The sequence below is a fragment of the Acipenser ruthenus genome, chromosome 1, assembly GCF_902713425.1.
Source record: "Acipenser ruthenus chromosome 1, fAciRut3.2 maternal haplotype, whole genome shotgun sequence".
In the NCBI taxonomy this organism is placed as follows: Eukaryota; Metazoa; Chordata; class Actinopteri; order Acipenseriformes; family Acipenseridae; genus Acipenser; species Acipenser ruthenus.
This window is the reverse complement of record NC_081189.1, coordinates 62,515,511-62,538,203: the sequence shown is the minus strand read 5'-3', so window position 1 is coordinate 62,538,203 and position 22,693 is coordinate 62,515,511. Positions and strand designations below refer to the sequence as shown.

Below are 22,693 nucleotides of genomic sequence, written 5' to 3'. Positions count from 1 at the left end.
TGTAGTTCTGATTCTGTTGCCCAGTCTCTTCTCAGAAATACAAAACAGTTTAATGGCGTGTACGGCTGTGATTTTTGTTATGACAAAGAAGGAGGTCTATATCCTTATAGCAGACCAGAGCCTGCCCATAGAACAGAGGAAGAGCATTATAACCATTCAATGTCAGCTAAACCAAAAGAGGCAGTGTTTGGGGTTAAGGGTCCATCTCCATTAATGAAGCTTGACAAGTTCAAGATGATTAATGGCTTTGTACCAGAGTATCAGCACAGTGTCTGTCTAGGTGTAACTAGACAATTAGCTGGTTTATGGTTTAATTTTTGAGGTAATGAAAATAAGTGGTACACAGGAACTAAAACTGAACTGATTAACAAGAAGTTGGCAGAGATTCAACCCCCTGTAGAGGTGACTAGAACAACACGATCATTACTGGATCGAAAATTCTGGAAGGCCTCTGAATGAGAGCTTTCCTTTTGTTTTATGCATTGCCTGTGTTAGATGGTGTTTTGCCAAAAAAAAAAAATATGGAATCATCTTTTCCTTTTAGTTTATTATATCTATGTTCTTCTTCAAGAAAATGTAAAACTGTGTGGACTTTGCAGAATTAGCACTAAAAAAGTTTGTGACTGAATTCCAGAGAGTGTATGGAACTGAACATTTGACATTTAATGTTCACTTGTTAACACACATTCCGTCAAATGTTAGAAACTGGGGCCCTCCTTGGGCAACCTCAACATTTTCATTTGAATCATTTAACGGAACGCTTTTGAAGTACTTCAGTGGTACTATGCATGTACCAGTGCAGATTATTAAGTGATTCTTAATGTAGAGAAGTTTACTACAGAAGGCTAAAAAATGCAACAGTTCTACTGTGAACTACAGAACAACTGCAAATTCTGAATGTTTAAATGAAAATGTAAGTCTTTGGTCATTCTGCAGCACAACATGATATCTCTGTCCTGCATAAACTTGCAGTAGAGCAATCACTGAGTGTAAAGTTAAACAGTTATTGGTATTACAATCACTTCATTGTGAATGGCATGCTGTTTCATTCTAGCTCCTACCAGAGGATCAACAAAAAAAACAACTTGATTCTGGAGTTAAATGATGGAATGATTTGCAAAATGAAAGGCCTTGTAGCTTTCAACCCTCCCTGTATGCATGATAATTCAGCAGAGAATGTGACTGTTGGAGAATGTGTTGTGTGTTAGTACAGGAACTTCGGAAATCAAGAAGGCAAATGTGCAGAGATTCACAGTTAAATATATCTACCACATTTGGTCATGAAGTCACAGAATCAGAAAACATAATTGCAGTATATCCAGAATCGTTTAAGACTAAATGCATACAAATTAAAGTGATAATACTTGTGTAATTCCACTTCCAAATCCATTTGAAAGGGATTAATTTGTCAGGGTTCCCATGCATGCTGAAAAAAAATGCAAATTAAATATCCAGCTCCAATAAAGTCATGGAAAATAATGTGTATTAACAGAATAACTGAAGCAACTTGGGTAACTACCAGTATTACACAACTACTTTATTTTATTTTATTTTTTATAATTATGGCCTGCTGCATTATCCATTTATTGCTTATAACCGATGTGTTTGTTTTTGTAATGTAATGTGCCGTAGTGTATTTAGTTTTGTGAACAGCTGTATAACATTTTTTGCAGCTCATTTGCAAGTGTTGAGCTGAACTGTTAGATGAGTATGTTTTTAACTTTTGGAAACATTAAAAATAGATACAATTATTTTTTTTTGTAAAAAGATGTATTTTAACAAATTAGCAAATAGTAATTAATAGCTTTTAAAAAAATGACTTAGTTGCTGTCATATGCTGTATGTCACTGATTTGTATCTGTTTCACATATGAAGCATGTTATGACTGTCAAATGTATTTCTGTACAAGTTAAAATACCACATTTGAAATTAAATAAAAGTGAGAATCTAAAGATCAGCTACAAATAGCAACATAGCTAGTTCTTATATCATTCAGTGTTCATTTAAAATACAAAATAATTTCAGCCACATGATTTACAGTATGTTACCAATCTTTTTCACTCAATCATAATTTTTAAACATATAATTTAAAAAAATATAAATATACTTTAAAAAATATATTTAAATATTGTTATTTTGTTAAATTAAGACATTAATGTTTTGTATTTTAGTGAGCAAATCTGTATAACTAATATTTTGTCACAAACATTGCAAAGTAAAATTATGGGTTTTCTCATGATATGGGTTGGTTTTATTACGTAATCTTGAAGAGTTATAAAACTACTATTTTGAAAGAAATTAAGAAAAAAGTAATTAGAATTAGAAGACTAAACCATTTAAAGTTGTTTTGTTTCAGTAAACCACGAGTAATCCCAGCATTCTCAAGAGGACTAGATTACTTTAAGAAGTGCAAAAATACAATTCTTACCATTTTGTGGTTTTACAGTAAAAAAAAAAATGTTTACCCTTTTATCTATTTTGTTCTAATAAATTATTTATTACAAATGAAACTTAAATAAGATACTTTTAGTACAGCTTTATGTAATTCCTTTAGAAAAAAATGAGTTGGTTTCACATTAGAAACTTATATACTGAAATTATTTTAAAATAAAACAAGGTAAAGAATGATTTAAGTATAATCAAATATTTAAAAAATAGTAGTCAACGTACTTAATGTAAGTATATTAAAAGTACACTATTAGTAAGTCAATTGAAATGCAGGTACTATATAGTTCATTCATAGAATAAGTTTTAACAGTAACATTTTAGTAAATAAAATGTAATGTGCAGTAAATGAAAAATGTAAAAGTACTTAATGTAAATATATTAAAAGTACACGGTTAGAACATACCAGGTCGCCAGGATGTTAACAATGAAAAGAAAAACAACAGGTATGTTATTTATGTTAGTTGTAGCAACATGTGGGGCATGATGTAACACTATATTTTTTGGAACCCTAATACTCTTTAAAGTGATAATATTACCAACGTGTGACATAATGAGTCATTAAGCACTAGAACGCGAAGAGAGCTTTGCTATCAAGTGAGGCTCGCCTCATGCCTTTAAATGCCCAAGATGACAGCGAGGGCATTTAATTTAATGAAAAGGCCCTTACCAGATGGTAAAGCCCTCTTCTGAGGGTTCTACTGCTGTTAGAAAATGGCTGTGTTAAACAAACAAAAACACATTTAAAGTTAGTTTGTTCGTGATTTTTTGTTGCTAATAAATACAAACATTTCCCTCAATATTCAATGAGTAAAGCGGTTTGCTCAGAATTCCTTGTGTGGTGCGTAGCCTTTAGGCTTTATCAGTGCTTAATTTATGCCAGGGCTTGACGGTACCTGTAGGCAGGTGCATGCTGTCTGAGAATTTAGACTTTTCAGTCAGGCATAAAGACATGCACTATCGATAGAGATAGTCCGATGCCAGGGATGTTCATGTACCATTTTTGGTAGGCAGCCAAGTGCCGTGGAAGCGATGGTGTTGCTCTGCGGCTGCTTGTACTGCCGGCTGTAACAGGAGACGTGTCTCTCAACACAGGCAAAGACTAGCAAGCATGCCCATGTAAAGGTGTATGGGTCTATAAACGTGAAGTCTCTGAAATTACTGTCATATTTTTATTTCATTTTTGTTGTCCTGCGGTTGCTTTTGTATCACTACAGTGTACCCTTTCAAATAAACTTGTTATTATTTTGGGTGGTTTTTAAGAACAGTATTGTCACTGCTTGCGCCCCAGCACCTCTCTATGTACAAATTAAGCACTGGGCTTCATTATCCTAGCGGTGGACTGTATTGCATCATGGGTATTTCTAATAGCCTAAATAATACCTCAATACTAAAAAAAAAAAAAAAACTACTTGCGAATAGGGTTTCTGAACATGTAAAAAAATAAAAATCCTGATCTTTATTTTTTAACTATGATTTGAGTGCAGGTCCATGTATTTGTGCACATTTCAGTATTTAAGTTACCATTAGGTCCTAAAATGTATTAGTGAAATAAACAAATACAAAAAAAGTTTATAATTAAAAATATCTAGTAGCCTACATGTCTTAATGCTGATTGTGCTGATCAATAACTGGTTCACAGCGTGTTCATGAAGTTTATTCCAAGCCTCCTGGCTTTGTTAGAGAAGAGAGCACCTTACCTGTGTTATTATAACATGCTGAATAACATTGTTGAAAGTAATCAGTCTGCATCCAGTTTTTTAATTTCTAAAATACTGTATGCACTGTACATGTTTTCCAGTGGATTGATTTGGAACAGCAAATAAACAGTTTGAAAGATAACATGTGAGGTCCTTTACCAGATTCAGGACCTCATATTGACCAATCAGGTTAAAGGAAATCCCTGATCCATTTTCTAATTGCAATTATGTTTTTTTTTTTTTTGTTGTTGTTTTTTTCTGAACATTACAGATAAGGACTAAGGAGCATGTGAACTGATTATGACATTTATGTTTTTAGTTTATATTCCCAACAGCCAAATTGGCCTGTCAAGGTTCTTGCCATTTTAGCATCTCAATTCCCACAAGACTAAACTGTTTTTGGAAGGATCCCAATAATTTTTCCTTCAGGACTCAGAAGTGCTGTTTATTATTACGTGTATTAGCTTCTGTTTTATTTAATTTTTTTAACTATCCATTTAATTTGCCATTTGTGTACCCTTTAACCCTGTACCCTTTTATAAGAGGTTTCTATATAAACAAATCAACAAGTCAAGAGCATCAGCTGTATTGTCAATGCATTATAATGATTATGTAAGATGACAAAATGTAGGTTTGGGCTCTGGACTCTTGACCAGAGGGTCGTGGGTTCAATCCCAGGTGGGGGACACTGCTGCTGTACCTGTGAGCAAGGTACTTTACCTAGATTGCTCCAGTAAAAACCCAACTGTATAAATGGTTAATTGTATGTAAAAAAAATAATGTGATATCTTGTACCAATTGTAAGTCGCCCTGGATAAGGGCGTCTGCTAAGAAATCAATTATGATAATAATAATAATAATAATAATAATAATAATAATAATAATAATAATAATAATAATAATAATAATAAAATGTAAGTTTAGTTAGTATATATATATACAGTATATATATATATATATATAGATGTGCACAAATATTAGCCTGTGTAAATTGCATACATAATTATGTATAACTATGGGAAAACTTATTTATTTATGTATTTATTGTTATTTATTTATGTATTTATTGCAAAGGGCACTTTTTTATTTGTAGTCAAATGGCAATAATTTGAAATGTTGAATAACGTAAAAAAAAATAAACGGTTTTGGTTAATTGTACAGCTTTTAAGCACAAGAAGGTGATTTACCCACCCTTTAAAGTCATACAGTGTTTTAGACGCACACTTCCTATAGAACGTGGAATGTGCGTGGTGTTGCATGCTACATAAACAATGACTGTGAAGAGAGAGAGTTACGACTTTCTAAGCTGCATGGAAACCCGGCTTATGAGTATCCCACTTTATTAGAACCTAAATAATGTGCATGAGACAGCAAACCAGGTCCACAGCACAAGCCTGATTGTTTACTCCATAATGTGGTGGCACAGGCTTACTGTCTTCCCTTCTCCAACCCAATCAAACACACGGTGATGATTAAAGTAATCAGTAAAACAGCCCATTAAAAAAAAAAAAAAACACAAAACAAAGCTGTCCTTTAGATTGAAGTTTGAAAGTGACTCTGAAAACATATTTCTGTCCTACATATTAAGAAAATAAAGCTAAAGTAAATTAGTTCAGACCTTGCCTTCAAAAATATAGGATTAGCCAGCTACATTCCAAAATCATCCAAATTACACCCTACCATTTTTCTGGCAGATTTTTGCTGGATATCACGTACTGTGCCTTAAATTCAAGGCAGTGAACATGTAAAAAAAGTGAAGAAAAACATGCGTACATTTTTTAATTCCACAACGTACTAGCATAGCAGCCCCTTGATGCTTGGCATGCTCCTGTCAGCATAGCAAACTGAAAGTTACAACTGGTGAAATCTCAGTTCAAATGTGTTCTTACAAACAGGTAATAGCCATTTGTTTAATCTCTTAACTCCACAGCTCCTCGTAAACTAGTATTATCAGCTGAACAAGTTCCTAGTGTGGTTTTCTTATGGGGCTAAATTTAAGACAAGGATAGCCGCCAGTTCGTTTTAGCCTGCATTTCACTGTGATTGGTTGCAAATATGAACATTGACTGTTCAGTAATTCTCCAGATTTGCACGACGTTGTAGAACCGCTTTTTAATGCTACTGGTCGTTCCACCTTCCCTTTAGTTACATCAAGTGTCATTATACTGTAGTAACACAGCGGCAAGGAACCTGTTAAAAATGTGTTACTTACATGATGAAATTGCCTGCATATTCCATTATTTTCATTTATGTTTTTCGGTACCAATCAATGATTATGAGAAAGCGTCTTCTGATAATCTGAATTGGATAACTACAGATTTTATTTTTCTTTGCTGATCTTGGCTGGAGTTTATTTTTTTGAGTTAACAGCATAGGCTGAGACATGGCTGAAGCTGTAACAAGATGAAATTGTATTCCTTTTGTGATCAAATTAAATATTAATATTCCTTAATATAAGTATTAGCCTATGTAAAATGTGCAGATAAGTTTTCAGTACCAATCAATTATCACTGATTGGTACTGAAAAACATATAACTGATTGGTACTGGAAAACTGCATAGACATGGCAGGAAATGTCATCATACAATTAAAAAGTTCCTTTCTGTTTTAAGTGATACCTGTCGGCTTAAAACATGTTAAAAAGGAACTTTGGAAATAAAACTATTTGGAGAAACTTAAAGGGATCGACCCCACCCCCAGCTCCCCAGTAATTCGAGCCTTGACATTTGCCTCTTTTGCTGTTGTTTTTTTTTGTTGTTTTTTTTTTATCAATGTGTTGTTTTACTTCTATTAAACTATTAGCAGTGATAAAGTAAAATAATTATACAATACCTTATATAGCTGTCACGCTTGTGCAACTGATAGCATTAATCTTAAATATGAGTAGTCCATTGTCTTAAACTTTGCAGGATAAAATATACTTCTTCTATAATACATTTAACACATAAATACAAATAAGGGGTCACCAAATTAAATAAAGCTGTATCCTGCCTCTAAGGCAGCCTATTTAGATATTTTTTTTTAAATTAAATGAGGACAGGATTCTTTTTCTACTGTTTGAAACTATTTATATCATATACAGTAGGCCTACTTAACTATCAATGTAAATACAATTTTTAAATAAATTAAATGGGCACATGGAGACCTGAAACTGTTGTATTTCATTATTGCTTAAAACAACATAAATATATATATTTAAAGAAATAAAAACATGTTCTGAAACTTTTAAAATATTTTACAACATGAGTTTCACAAATGTAAAAATAACTAGTTGACAAATAATGTTGTATTATTCACAAACATCCGTTTCTTAGAGGGTAAAAGTCAATATAGACTTATTTCAATAGAAAATATGTTTCTGAATACTTGTGTCACATTTTACAGCCCCTATTGTTGTGAAGGGCTATCTTAATGCACAAAGTGTTCAAACCAGGACAAGCTTCAGTGGACTGTGTTGTATCAACATGGCACGGCGATGTGACATGACAGCGCTGATTACGGCAATTGTCGCCCATAGCTACACATGAAGCAAAGTCTTTTTCATGCAGATATACAAATATCATGGATGAAGAGAAAAATTCCAGCACAATATAATAGTACCTGTATGAGCTGATAATGTTAGACTACCTTAGTCTAACCTCTTCAGGCAGCGAGAGTGATGATTCAGACGAGGATAGCCGCCAGTTCATTTTAGCAAAATGGATAAACTCACCCGCAATTCTCTGTGATTGGTTGCAAATATGAACATTGACTGTTCAATAATTTACAATAATGAATGTGTTAACTGAGATGTTCTTGAGGTATTATTATTTTCAAAATTCCATTTTTTTTTCTAATATTCCCCGAGAACACTTAAGGCCTGGACACACATGACAGGAGCGGTACCACGCGGTCCTGGATGGCACTTTTCCCTGCATATGGCTACCCATGTATTCCTATGAGTTAACACAGTCAAGATAAAATAGCGTAAAAACACCTCCGAGGCAAAATATCACTTCATCCAGCAATATTTTGCTACATTGGATCTGCATCCGATATCACATAGAGTGAAACCTACTCGAGTTAGATGATGTTCGAGAAACACTGCAGTTTCAAAATGTTCATGCTGGTTTGGTTCAAGTAGCTTTTGGGAAACGGCCCCCTGGTCGGAAACATTAAAATTGTAAAATGTTCCCGGTTTTGCTACTATACTGTACCGTACAAAATTATATGACTATTTTAGTCAGATGACAATAAAAAGAAAGCAATGAATTGTTACGATCTCCAATAATTACACCTGATGTTTAACTTTTAAATTATGATTAGCTTATATACAGTTATTTTAACTGCTTCATGGAGTCATTGAATCAAAGAAAAAAAATATGTCCAGATAAACCCTGTGTTGACTTCTTGAGACAGATATTACCCAGAAGTTTGTATTCTAATATTCTCACACTGCATGCTCTGAAAGTGACTTGCTTCAAGAAACTAATGACAATCATAGCTGTCAGAAAGCCCTGACTTGAACCGAATTTAAACGCAAAAGGGGGGTCTGTACAAATAAAAACATTCTGACCACTAATTGGCTTGGCCCAATGACACAATACTTGTTTGGGAGTGTAAACTGACCAGCTCTTGCCTTTAATACACAATAAAACATGTGTCTAGCAGGGTATGCCTGTTGGATATTGATGCTTTAATAAATGCATACTGTACATTTCAAATATTTTTTTATTTATATTTTTAGTAGTTGAACTGCAGAAAAAGTTAATATTTTTTCCGTGATTTTAACTATGCCTAAACTATACAATAAAAAATACAAATTTAAATATTTTAATGGAAAAACAGGACAGTATGTGTCATATACAAAATTAAACACTGCACTGTACATGTTAAACCAGCTCCACTTTAGCCCTGCCAAAAATAGCTTGGGGTATTTTGTAACAACTCAGCACTACTAATCCCCAGTGGAATAAAAGGATACTCTAAGTTTAGGGTGTATTTGTCAAATTTAAAAGAAAGGCCAAAACGATATGATCATGATTTTTGAACCAATTTAACTGAATACATTAATAATAAGATGAATCCTAGGAAAGCATTCACACATTACAAAGACATTTTAAATGGTTCAGAAACTTTTTTTTTTTTTTTGAAAACATAATACACAAATCAAATGTTTAATAAGTTAACAAAATATTATGGAACAGTACAATATCAACAGAAAGGAGAATAATACATTTAATCTTCATGGTTACTGAATATATATCTCACCCTCTGCACTTTAGTTTTGTATACTGTATAAAATACAGTGCACTAATTGTGTGGAATCGGGGGTGGACAAACGCCAAGCAATAATATGGAGTATGCAAATACACGAAGATATATGGATGTTAGTTCTAACTATATTTATAACAAACTAACAGTATATTCTTATTACTTCAGGACTACATAAAGCACATTATATACAAACAGTATATATTTATTACTTCAGGACTATTGCAAGCCAAATGATCATTCAGATGTATCTCAAATTGCATATCTTGAAATAGTTAGAGATATCTGTAAATCGTTTGCAGTCAGATATCTTTAAATTAATTTGAAATATATGTAAATAAACCATTTGGAAGCTATCTTAATTTCCTATTGTGATATCTAAAAATGCAGTTTTGGACATCTCAGTTAAAGCTCAATTTAAAGATATCTGGAAATCCATATATCTCTAAATGTATTTTAGATATTTTTAAGCGGTTTAGAGATATATTTGAATATATATATATATATATATATATATATATATATATATATATATATATATATATATATATATATATACTGTATACATGGACTGCATAAAGTATTAACAGAGTACGAACAGTATATATGTATTACTTTAGGACTGAATAAAGCATAATGGTGTCAATAAGTGCCTTAACTTCTCCCACTTTCCCAAATCTGTGTCGTTTTCTGCCTTGCTGTTCTGTCATTTGTCAATAATTTTCTCCCTGTTCTTTTGAATTCAGAAAATTACGCTTGATCAACATCCAACAATTGCAATTGACTTCTGACTGTTTATTTTCTAACTTTTTTTAAAACTTCAACTAGTTGAAGTTGCCTTAACTGCAAATTATGTTATTAATGTTCACGCTGTCAACTCCTCAACCAACGCAATCACCAGAATTCATAGGCTCTCTTTCGTGCAATTAGGGGAAATATCAGATAAGCATTTGATCGAAGTGCAATATCATGTAAATCTTATCTGCTATGCAAGTGGAGAGCACATTGATGTGCCACCTCGGACATGGAAACCACGCTGTGTTATTAGAGAGCAGCCTACATAATGAATCTTGACATTTCGCAGCCTTTTGTTGTTTTCGCCTAGTGAACTGCATTTTGTGCATTTTTCAAAGTGGTATTGAAAACCAGTAAATTCTTAAAATATTTGTATGAGGGTACCGGTATCGATCTTGAAATAATTAAAAAAAAAAACATTGCATGGGGTACAAAGTGTAAAAATAAATAAATAAATAAATAAATAAATAAATAAATAAAATAGATCGAGATATAGATCAAGAAAAAATGCTATTATTTGTTTCTTTTATTTGCTTTCAGAATAGAAGACTGAAGTGCCCAATGTTATATATGCAGTTCCGTAAATTAAACAGTACATTACCCTCAAAGGTGCGTTGTACAAGGTTAACAGCAAGTTATTTCGAATAATACTTTTAACTCAAGAAAGCGCTCTTTTCTTTGTCCAAATCTAGTAAAACTTAAATATGTAACACACAGTATGAGTGTCATTCGATATTTACGTAAAGCTTTAATGCATACACAACAGCAGTGATATTTTTGATGCGTACTTGAAATTATTTTCAATGTGTTCTTACCTGCATTCCTTAATTTCTTGTTCTTGTAAACTGAAAAAATGACCAAAAGATTGCCCAGAATATCTACCACAATTGTAAAGATCAAAAAGCTGCCCAATGTTGTGGCTACCCAGGGAGCTCGATCCAAAGTGAGCTCCTGTGGGATCGATGATGTACTGTTCAGATGACTCCCATTAATTCTCATTTTACCTTTTCCCGTTACTTATTTACTCTACAGAATAAATCACAATGTAATGGTCTGTATGTAATCCTGTAATTGTTTTAAATCAAGACAGAAAGATGCTATTCTGTTCTGTCCCTGAAGCCATGATGCAAATAAAGTGCCGTGTTTGTCTGCTAACTTTTTTGTCCAAGTGCACATGTGTAAAGCGTCTACACTTTTATAGCTTCGTGTCTGCCCATCACTTTGTTGGTATGTGACATCCAGCTTTAACTTCAGCTGTTTCCAAGCAAGTGATAAAATATATCATTTGAGGCAAGAGGAAACGCTGCCCCTCTGTGGAAAAAATCGAGAAGTGATGAAGCAGAAAATCTCAGTCTGTTTCTGAATCCTGTTGTTTGGTAATATAATTCAAGAAATGCATCTCTATTCCAGAAGTCTTGACCCATTCATGTGCATGGAAATATGTTATTGTCAGTAATATTAATTAAGGATTGTATTAACTAGTAAAGTCACCTTGTTTATAATACATTTTAGAGATATACACATTACACGATGTACTATACATAAAGTAAAATATTTGTCTAAATACAATTTTCTGTCCATTTAGTGTAGCTAAAACCTTTTTTGAAAAGCATTCATTTCCAATTAAAGGGAAACAATTCACAATTTGCTAGAAGCATTTAATTCCTAAAAACTGCTCAGTTTATCTTAATGGTAACAACATTATTGGTTCCTTGTCCTTTAAAATGGTCTAACTTTCTGACTTTTTTTTGTGGATTCTAACCCCTTTTAGAAATGTCAGTAATGGCCCATATTTAATAGACAAGATGGGTAAGTTAGCAGTGATCCATGTTTTAACTATTGATGGCCATAGTTTTCAGGCAATTAGCAAGTGACAATGCTGCTCTATTTTTATATTGTTTTCAGCAAGAGAGTTATCAACAAAATGTTGGAACTGCTAGCATGAAATGTGAAAGATGGCACCAATTATAAAGCTAGCCTAAAAAACATATACTGTACAGTAAATTGTGCAAACTACACCTAACAGGCTAGTCCAAAGTAAGTAACTGACACCCACTCACATTCACATCATTGTCAGCATCCATGGCTTTTGCAATGGAGCACAGCAAATGTTTTCTCTTGATGTATATTTTCAAAATTGAAAAATAAATAAATAAGCCGCAAATAAAAGTTATGACTAGAAATGGTTAAAACTGAAATGAACTGTTTTTTCGCTGAGTACCCAGATGGTTTATTATAACCTGGTTACTTTTAATAGATTTTTAAAATAGATTTCAAGATTTGAATCCACCACAGAGGGGAAAAAAATAAAAGGCAAGCAACCAGCAGTGAATGTTGGATTTTCAGGATAATAACTTAATTTCAAAATTGTCCAAAATTGACAAGTGGTTAACTTTGTAGCCTGGGACTGTACATTATTATTCTATCATATATAACATATGTTGTGATGTGGTTATCACAGTATCAAAGCAGAAATATTGCAAACTATCCACACAACCAGTGCGGCTAAAAATTCACATTTTGCTTGTAGCACTTCCTTACAAAAAACCTGTCATGTTTTAACTATTTCTGGTTATAGTTTTCATATTCTGGATTTATAGCTGCAACTACAATTATATCAATGTACTGTAATTGTGTATTATTGTATGTATACATGAAACTGCTTTCATAGAAAATTTGTAAGGTGCCACATGGTCTTCAGCTATAGATCGTATCCATTGTCCGAAACAGCGAGGCTGTTATAGACCAGGAATATTTCCTTTTGCATGTATTACCTCGTTTACACCACAGGTATCAATGTTGTGCCAACTCCTGCCACGTAAAGTTGTAATTCTGTATGAGTGAAGCTTGAGTGGTTTAACAATATCACCAGAACCCCATGATTGCATTATCACCTTAAAGACCAGATTTTTAAGTCCTTAAACTGGGATGTTATGGAAATATTGTGAATAGCTTCCAACTTCCAAGCTACAGGGAAGCTCTAGGGTTTTTATTTTTATGTTTGATCTAACATCATATTGAAAGTGAATGCAGAGACTTGGTGATATTCAGAGCGGAATCTTTTACTTTCAAAAAGTAATTGCATTAATACACAACAAGTATAGTTATTACATGACACAGTAGCAATTCAATAATACAAAATTCTGAGATTATATTTTATTGCTGACTAACGCTGCAAATCTAGTCTCTTTTCTGCCTAAGAAACAGCATCTTCTCTCTTTGATTTCCACTTTCCATCTTCCATCTCTATCTATGCTAGTATCCAGTGTCCAATCTGCAAACCAGGCCCTTCCTGTATGAAAACATTACATATCTCAATATTTCTATTTATTAAATGCTTACTTCATAGAATCAATATCTTTTCAAAATATTTAATTTCTTACTATTTAATATGACATGGTTTTTGTTTCTATTACAGTTTCTGCTTGGATCATTAGTGTGCCGTGATTAATAGATACTTGGATTTTTTTTCAGCTATTAAACTATTACTATTAAAGGTGATGAAATGTGTTAAATATCTTTTGACTGTGTGCATTATATGAAGCCCACTAATCAGCTTTTCTCAGTTTTGTTTAGAAGCTGCCCTGCTTGCAGAAACAGGAATTTCCTTCTGAAGTAGTTATTAAGTATGGTAAATAGTAATCCACGCAGGCAAACCCTTTAAGTTTCTCTGAATAGTTGTATTTACAATGCCCACCTTTAACATGCTGTAACCTGACGGGCATCACTTAAAACAGTAAGGAACCTGTTAAAAACGTGTTAATTGTATGATGAAATTTCCTCCTTATTCCATTTTTCAGTACCAATCTATGATCATGAGAAAGCGTCTTCTGGCCATCTAAATTAGATAACTATGCATTTTATGAAGGCTAATTTCTTTGCTGATCTTGGCTGGAGTTTAGTATAGGCTGAGACATGGATCAAGGTGTAATAAGATTAAATCATATTCATTTAAAATTAAATATAATTTCTTTACTTACGAAGGGAATACTATGTAATCTTCCTTAATATAAGCATAAGCATTAGCCTAGGTAAAATGCACAGAGAAATGTTCAAATTGACATTTGCCTCATTTGCTGAAGGAAAAACATGTTTTTATCAATGTGTTCTTTTTCTTCTATTAAACTAATAGCTGTGATAAAGTAAAATACCTTATATAGCTATCACACGTATACAAATAGCACTAATCTTAAATATGACTACTCCATTGTCTCTATTTTATTCTTATACTTTGCAGGATAAAATATAATTATTCTATAATACATTTAACTCAGAAATAAAAAAAAGGGGTCACCAAATTAAAAAGAGATTTATCCTGCCTTTAAGGCAGCTTATTTAGATATTTTTTAGAGAAGGTAAAATGAAATGAAGACGTGATTCTTTTTTTGTAATTGTTTTAAACTATTTGTATCATATAGAGTACTCAACTATCAATGTAAATATTTTTTTTAAAGAAATGAAATGGGCACCTGGAGACCTGAAACTGTTGTATTTCATTATTGCTAAAAACAACATAAAATGTATTCTTAAAGAAATGTGAAAAATGAAAAATGTTCTGAAACTTTAAAAATATTTTTACAACATGAATTTCACAAATGTGAAAATAACTAGTTCATAAATTATTTTGTATTATTCATTAACATACGTTTCCTATTGTTGTGATGGTTATAGTTGATGCACAAAGTGTTCAAACCAGACAAGCTTCAGTGCACTGCATTGTAAACATGGCATGGTGATGTGATATGACAGCGTTGATTTCTGCAAGTGTCGTCTATAGCTGTACATGAAGTAAAATCGTTTGCATGCAGATATACAAATATCATGGGATGAAGAGGATAATTCCAACACAATACTATGCTACCTGTATGAGCCGTTATTGTTAGACTATAGTAGTCTAACCTCTTCAGACGAGGATAGCCACCAGTTCATTTTAGCAACGGTCATTGGATAAACCCACCCGCAATTCTCTGTGATTGGTTGCAAATATGAACGTTGATTGTTCAGTAATTCTCCAGATTTGCACGGCGCTGTACAGCTGCTTTTTAATGCTACTGGTTGTTCAACCTTCCCTTTAGTCACATCAAGTGTCACTATACTGGGACCAGTGTTCCAAAAGTGGGACTGTCCCGTCCAAAACATGCCGTCTGGTCACCTTACTTTAAATGCACCGTGGTGTTTTTCATTTGTTTAAATATCTGGTCATAGAATAAAATATTCCTGAAAATGTGAGCAACTTTATATTAAACAGTTTTGTTTCCTTTTCGTGAAAATCAGACAATATTAGAATTGAACTGTCTAAAAATTATACAGTCAGCACTCGGATATACGACACTGAGATTACAAGTCAGTGTTGTCGCGTTTTACCGTCCATGTGTTAAGAAACAAATCAATTCCCACTATATATATGTAACAAATTAATGCACTTACCCATCACACGCAATTTCCTACTCTGTCACCAGTTTTCTGATACAAAGCCCACCTTTTCGATGTTACAATTTATTTGATTATCTGTCACAGCTCGAGTTTTTTTTTTCGCATGCCAAATCAGTCTGCTTTATTGTGCAGTTACACAGAGCCTCCTCCAATTTCACATAACGAAAATGCAGCAAAAACAAAGTGAACAAGACCAGCTACTGTAATGTAAAACAGTTAATCATTAAACAGTTTTAGACAGTTTGATGTATTTTTTTTAAATCTATGCTCTTTAGTTGCTTTTGTGCATTTTCATTTGCAAGTGAACTGTGATATTAGGGCCTTATCGAGCACTATATTTTAAAATTTTTGAATACTGACTTTGGATACTGTTATAATTCTGGAAACTGTGTTGTTGCTTTTTTATATAAATGTTTTGCTAAATTGCATTACCTTTTATGTTTTATGCAGTTCTGTGCATGGGTAACATTTTAATTTAATTTTGCTGTTGGGTCATTAATGGGGAATTTTACATATTGCTACAATATGTACTAGATTTAAAAGTAGGCACTGTATTACAGTTTACGTGTCATCTCTTTTGGCAGTTGATATTTTCAGAATCATATTGTTCTGAATTAAAATACTTATTCTGTTGAAAATATATTACTATACAAACAAAACCAACTATTTATTTTAAAAGACAGTCCTTTCAGCTGTGTATTTTTGACATTGTATCTTTTTTGTGTTCCCTGAAGAAACGGACTAGGGTTGGAATGGGCCAAAATGAAATAATCAGATATGTGTCACACTCTTTTAACTGTTGCTGAAGTCAAAATTTTATAGGGTCGGATATGTGAGTGCTGACTGTATTATCAGATAGACCTGAAATCTTATTATCAATGAGCAGTGGTAATAAGAATATTTAATTCTGATTGCTGGGTTTGCTTTGTCTTCTAGTGAAAAAGACATCAGCCTTGGCTTGAAAGAGGAAACAGCTGAACAGGGGTGTTGAAAGCAGTTGAAACACTAGGGACATAGCCTACTGTAATGGCTAAGTGGGTCTCCACAACTATCTGGGTACCAAGAGACTTAGAGGACATGCAGACTACATGCAGGCAACCAGGAGAAATCTAGTGAATAGTCTGGCAAAGGTCTCTTCAGAGGGTTTATTTATCATGTGGTATTAGATAGCATAGCTGAAATGCATACAGGATTAGAAGAGTGCAAATCGTGAGTACATTGAATACTATGATTACATCAAGTGCAGATTGGGAAGCACACTGGAAAGGTCTTAAAGGGTAACCCTTCAGCTGCATCACGCCAGCTGAAATAACAGGTCCCTCATTCTAGAATTAGATGGTTTAAAATATTTCCAAAAGGCAACAGTACAAACATCTAAACTGCTTCAGGGTTGTGTCAATTATATTATGTACATGTTCACTAACTGACATCTACAAGGAGCTCCTTTTAACCATTTACATTTCAGAGCACGTAACTGGGCAAACACAGTCACAAGCTCTGAAGAAGACATTAGCCAATGTAATTGTACTTGACTATCATTTATTTAGTGGTTTTTGGGGTGTACATCTTGGGTATTGAGCATTGTTGTATATTTAATATATGCAGTTTGATTCATGAGATTGGGAGCAGCTGGTTCAAATCCTAGTCAAACCAAGTTGCCGGGTTTGGTTTGCCTCACTGTGCCACATTGTCCCCTGCTGGTGAGGCGCAGGTGATGCCATGCTGAGACCAGTCAAGCTGAATACACGCCTCCAGGGGTCAGTATAGCTTGACAACATCCACCAGCTTGACAGTGGAAACTGAGGTTGGACACAGATCTCCAGTCTTCTTGAGTCAATATGTGAGTTACATATAGTGACATTCAAACTGGGGAGAACATTGGGGTGAAAAACAGTATTCTTTTAGACAAACAAAAAAATCAAACATTGTTACATTGTTACCTCTATAGCTTCTGTTTCTAAAACTTTAAAAAGCACTGTACACTGTTTACGTTTTAAGCAAACATATCACATTTGCATAAGTAGACAGAATAATATTTTGTCTTCAACTACAATTTTCATGTGTTTTAATTTGCAAAACACATCTCCAATCTCCAACATGTTGCAAAGCACCAAAATAAGTATAGTTTTATGGGCTTATATTCATTAAATATTTTACTTGGTAAAGGATCCCAACTAGGTGACTGCTTCAGTGTGATTAAACACTGTCACACTCTGATAAATTCCAGAAAATAACAATAGAAAATATTAGGGCTGCAACGAAGGGTACATTTTGACCTTCGAAGGTTTGGAACACAATACAGAAGGAAGTTTCCAACCTTCGATGGTGGTCATTTGCATAATTTACTGGTGACGTCACTGTAGCTACTTGTTTATATTTGATTGAAAATCCTATTATTTTAAAGGTAATCCATATAAATGGAATAAAACATCCACATGTAGTTTAAAAATATGTTATATAGAACAGTAATCATGTTTTTATAATTTAAATAAAAATACATATGCAAAACAATGCATTATTTAACAGTCACCGTTCCAAGCAGCTTATCAGTCACATTTTACTACTACTAAAAATATTAATAATACTAATAATAATATGAATTTACGCTTGTCAAGTGACCACAGAGATTCGTTATACCGCCATGACACGAGTCGCTTGCACAGTTTGCATTTAACTTTTTGGGGGGTCATCTGGGCATTTAACAAAAAAATCCCACACAGCAGAGGAGATATTTCTTTCAATACAGTTTACGCTATATTACAACGCTTTGCTGTAAAGATGGCGAATGAAGAAATTAAAGGTTTGCCTCTGGATAACACAAGCTGGAGGGGGGAGGGGCAGACGGTGCTCAGTTTTCGGAATTAAAAGCATTAGTGTTAGCGTTTATTTTGTATGTTTCAAACATATTGTAACGACCCTGGCGATGGCAGCATCCTGGACATTGTGTTTGTCTTGTTTGTTACGTCCTGTTTAAGGTTCCATGTATTGTGAGGGTACGGGGCACGCCGTTGGTGTGTGTCTGCGTGAGTGCATGCGTGTGTGTGCAGTGGGCGGTTCCCCCAGAGGATATAAGTAGGAGGGGGGGGAAGCCGCGAGCGGGAGAATGCGTGTGAATGTCTGACTGGAGAGCGATTACGAGAGACAGAGTACCGGCTGAGAGAGTGCTTGTCGGTGAGTCTGCGGTGTAAAAGAGAGAGAGACAGCTATTTGTTATTTTGGCGTGAACCCCGGCCCAAACAGGGTTTCGTTGTGTTATTAAAGAAATTAAAAAAATAAAAGTACGTGGAACCTCATCTGGTCTCTCCCGAGTCTGTCTCATCCCCATAGCACAGAACGCTACATTGGTGTTTCAGAAGTGGGATTTGTACAGCGCCTGTCACGAGGGGTGAAACAGAAGCAAGAGGGAGAAGATGGCGGACGCGAGAGAGATGAGAGAAGACGAGCTGCGAGCCAGACTGGAGGAGCTGGTCGCTGAGCTGAGGGTCAGGAGCTACCCGAGAATGGGCGCTGCATGGGGAGGAGAGAACATGGAGCGAGGGAGGAGCAAGAACCCTTGGGCGAAAGAGGAAAGAGGGATCAAGATGGCGGAGCTGGGAGACAGACAGACTGAGAAGCACGCCAATGCGGACGCGCTGTCCCGTCGTCCCTGTGCCCGGGAGGGATGCGCCCATTGCAGCAGAAAGGAGGAGAGGGAAGCAGAGCTGTCCCGCCGGGGGGAAGAGCAATGCCGGGTGGCAGTATCGGCTGAGAGGGTGGATTGGAGAGCCCATCAGGACCGAGACCCGGACCTCCGCCCCATACTACATTGGCTAGAGGAGCAGCGAAGGCCTCCCTGGGAGGAGGTGGCCCCTTTTTCCACCGCCACTCGGGGGCTGTGGGCTCAGTGGAGCGGGTTGGCCTTGCGTGACAGAGTCCTTCAGCGGCAGTGGAAGGTGCCCGCCACGGGGGAGGTGAGGTGGCAGGTGGTTGTCCCGGGGGCGATGCGCCAGGAGGTGCTAGAGGCCCATCATGGGACCCCAGGCACTGGTCATTTTGGAGTGACGAAGACCCTGAGGCGGCTCCGCCAGTCGTTCTACTGGGGGCAGTGCAGGCGAGACGTGGAGGACCACTGCCGACGCTGTGACATCTGCACTGCCCGGAAAGGACCCCAGGGCCGGTCGCACGCCCCACTCCAGCAGTACCAGGTCGGGGGGCCTATGGAGAGGGTTGCCGTGGACGTACTAGGCCCTTTTCCACGCTCCGAGAGGGGGAACCGGTTCGTTCTGGTGGCCCTCGATTACTTCACTAAGTGGCCAGAGGCGTACGCTTTGCCAGACCAGGAGGCAGAGACGGTCGCTGAAGCACTGCTGGAGGGGTTCTTCAGCCGGTTCGGGGTCCCTCAAGAGTTGCATTCCGACCAAGGGCGCAACTTTGAGTCCCGGGTCTTTGCCGGGATGTGCCGGCGCCTGGGCATCAAGAAGACGCGGACCACCCCTCTGCACCCTCAGAGCGACGGACTGGTGGAGAGGTTCAACCGCACGCTGGCCGTACAGCTGGCTGTCACCACCGCCACCCACCAGCGGGACTGGGACACCCACCTGCCTGTCGTGCTGTTGGCCTGCCGCTCTGCTGTCCAGGATTCCACCGCCTGCACCCCTGCCCTGCTCATGCTGGGGCGTGAGCTGCGCACTCCTGCGGAGCTAGCTTTTGGTCGTCCCCCAGATGCCCCCAGTGTACCCCCGGGCCCTGAGTATGCCAGGAGACTACAGGACCGACTGGAATCAGCGCACAGCTTCGCCAGGGACCAGTTGCAGGCTGCTGGGGTACGGCAGAAGCGGAACTATGACCTCCGAGTACGGGGGCGCCACTTCACCGCCGGGGAGCTCGTGTGGGTCTTCAGCCCCAAGAGACAGCGGGGCCGTTGCCCCAAATTGGACAGCCACTGGCTTGGTCCTTGCCATGTCCTGGAGAGGATCGGGGACGTGGCCTACCGGGTGCAGCTACCTCACAGAGGACGCAAGGTAGTGCTGCACCGGGATCGGCTGGCCCCCTACCTGGGACAACACCCAGCACCATCCGACCCAGCAGCTTCTGACAGTCCTCTCCTGCCCCCTCCTGATCCACCCCGCCCTAACAGTCCCCCCACCCCCAGGGCTGAGGGTTCCTCCCCCGACGGTTCAGTTTCCCTGTCCCCTGTGGCTGACAGGAGCCCGTCCTCCACGCAGGGCTCCCGCCCGCAAAGACAGCATCGCCTCCCGGGTCGTTTTCGAGACTTTGTTCTTCCCTCGGGGATGAGGGACTAAGGGGGGGGCTGTGTAACGACCCTGGCGATGGCAGCATCCTGGACATTGTGTTTGTCTTGTTTGTTACGTCCTGTTTAAGGTTCCATGTATTGTGAGGGTACGGGGCACGCCGTTGGTGTGTGTCTGCGTGAGTGCATGCGTGTGTGTGCAGTGGGCGGTTCCCCCAGAGGATATAAGTAGGAGGGGGGGGAAGCCGCGAGCGGGAGAATGCGTGTGAATGTCTGACTGGAGAGCGATTACGAGAGACAGAGTACCGGCTGAGAGAGTGCTTGTCGGTGAGTCTGCGGTGTAAAAGAGAGAGAGACAGCTATTTGTTATTTTGGCGTGAACCCCGGCCCAAACAGGGTTTCGTTGTGTTATTAAAGAAATTAAAAAAATAAAAGTACGTGGAACCTCATCTGGTCTCTCCCGAGTCTGTCTCATCCCCATAGCACAGAACGCTACAATATTTTACCACAGCACTTCTCTTACACTGTCTTGTACACTAGGTACTCAGCACATATTTTACTGATGCAATACAGCCACTAGAGGTACCCGCCCACTGCTTTGGATACTATACGCTCCTAGCGGATTTTAATAACAAATTTCGTTCACGTAATATGCATTATACAAATCAAAAGATCAAATTTTGCATGTGAGTGACAGGAAGAAAAAAAAAAAAAAACATACAGTGCGTGAATGCCATCTGACGAACCCTCGAAGGTTTAAAACAATCTTCGAATCCCAGGCTAGCAAACGATTAGTAGGGCTGTCAAGTGATTTAAAAAAATGAATCGCGATTAAAAATGTAAATTATTATGTTTAGAGTTTTGCATGTTCAATGCTACAGGGGTGACATAATGGGGGGGATTATTATTATTATTATTATTATTATTATTATTATTATTATTATTATTATTATTATTATTATTATTATAAGTATTTATATATTTATTTACTTTTGCCAGGGGCCGGTAAGATTTTTTTTTTTCTGGGGAGGTGTCAGGATAGCAGTGATTGGCTGGATATCCCCGTCTCAGCCAGGGAAACCATACTCTTGAAAATACAGTTTCTTAACGCAAGTTCCAGCCGCTTGCCTATTAAGCTATTCTGATTGGCTGGAATATATACGTTAACCCGCTGACTCCACACAGTTTAAAACATCTTTACACAAAGTACAGTATGATGAGGTTAAATGTGCGTGTTTAGAATTGTTTTAATGTGATGCAGTGCCAAAAGATCACCTCATTCAAGAGCATTATATTAAACATGGTCCAATTCACAGTTGACCAGAAAAGCAATACTGGAGAGCGTGGCTTCCAGAGTTCCTATAACTTATTTTACGATTAACTCAGAACTACTGTTCATCGCAAGGAAAGATGAACTGGTCCCGTTATCAGTGTTGCTTTGCCAGCAGTGCCATTTACTGGATGCTTGATACCGTGGTCTTCTTCTTCATGTCTTGGCTTTTAGGCTGCATATTTTTAAATTATTATTGGCATATGCAATACTAGCTTCTTGTTACCCAGTAGTTTGTTTTGCCTGCAACTGTATACAACTGAATGTATTGTTTATTACGTGCTTTCAAAATAGTTAATAGTTTTTAAAAAATGGTACATAATGGAAATAACAGGGTAGGACTGGGCAAGGCACAGTTTAACCATGCTGAAATGATTAATTTCTGACGTATTATTATTATTATTCTTTTTTAAATTAATCTCTTGTATACGCACAGATGGCAGTCATTTCCTTTCTTTTGGAAATCGTATACATAAGCGATGTTTTTAACATGGGCGTTTTGCCCCA

General features: G+C 36.8%; 1 protein-coding gene across 1 annotated transcript in view; it reads right to left on the bottom strand.

The window, feature by feature from the left end:
- The window catches only part of LOC117421473 (melatonin receptor type 1A-A), a 30,015-nt gene extending 18,667 nt beyond the window's left edge, over positions 1-11,348 (bottom strand). Inside the window, exon 1 of the mRNA XM_034035938.3 lies at positions 11,009-11,348. Coding sequence (XP_033891829.2) covers positions 11,009-11,192 — 184 coding nt within the window. The 5' untranslated portion in view covers positions 11,193-11,348. The remainder of the gene's footprint in view (positions 1-11,008) is intronic.
- Positions 11,349-22,693: the final 11,345 nt, after the last annotated feature.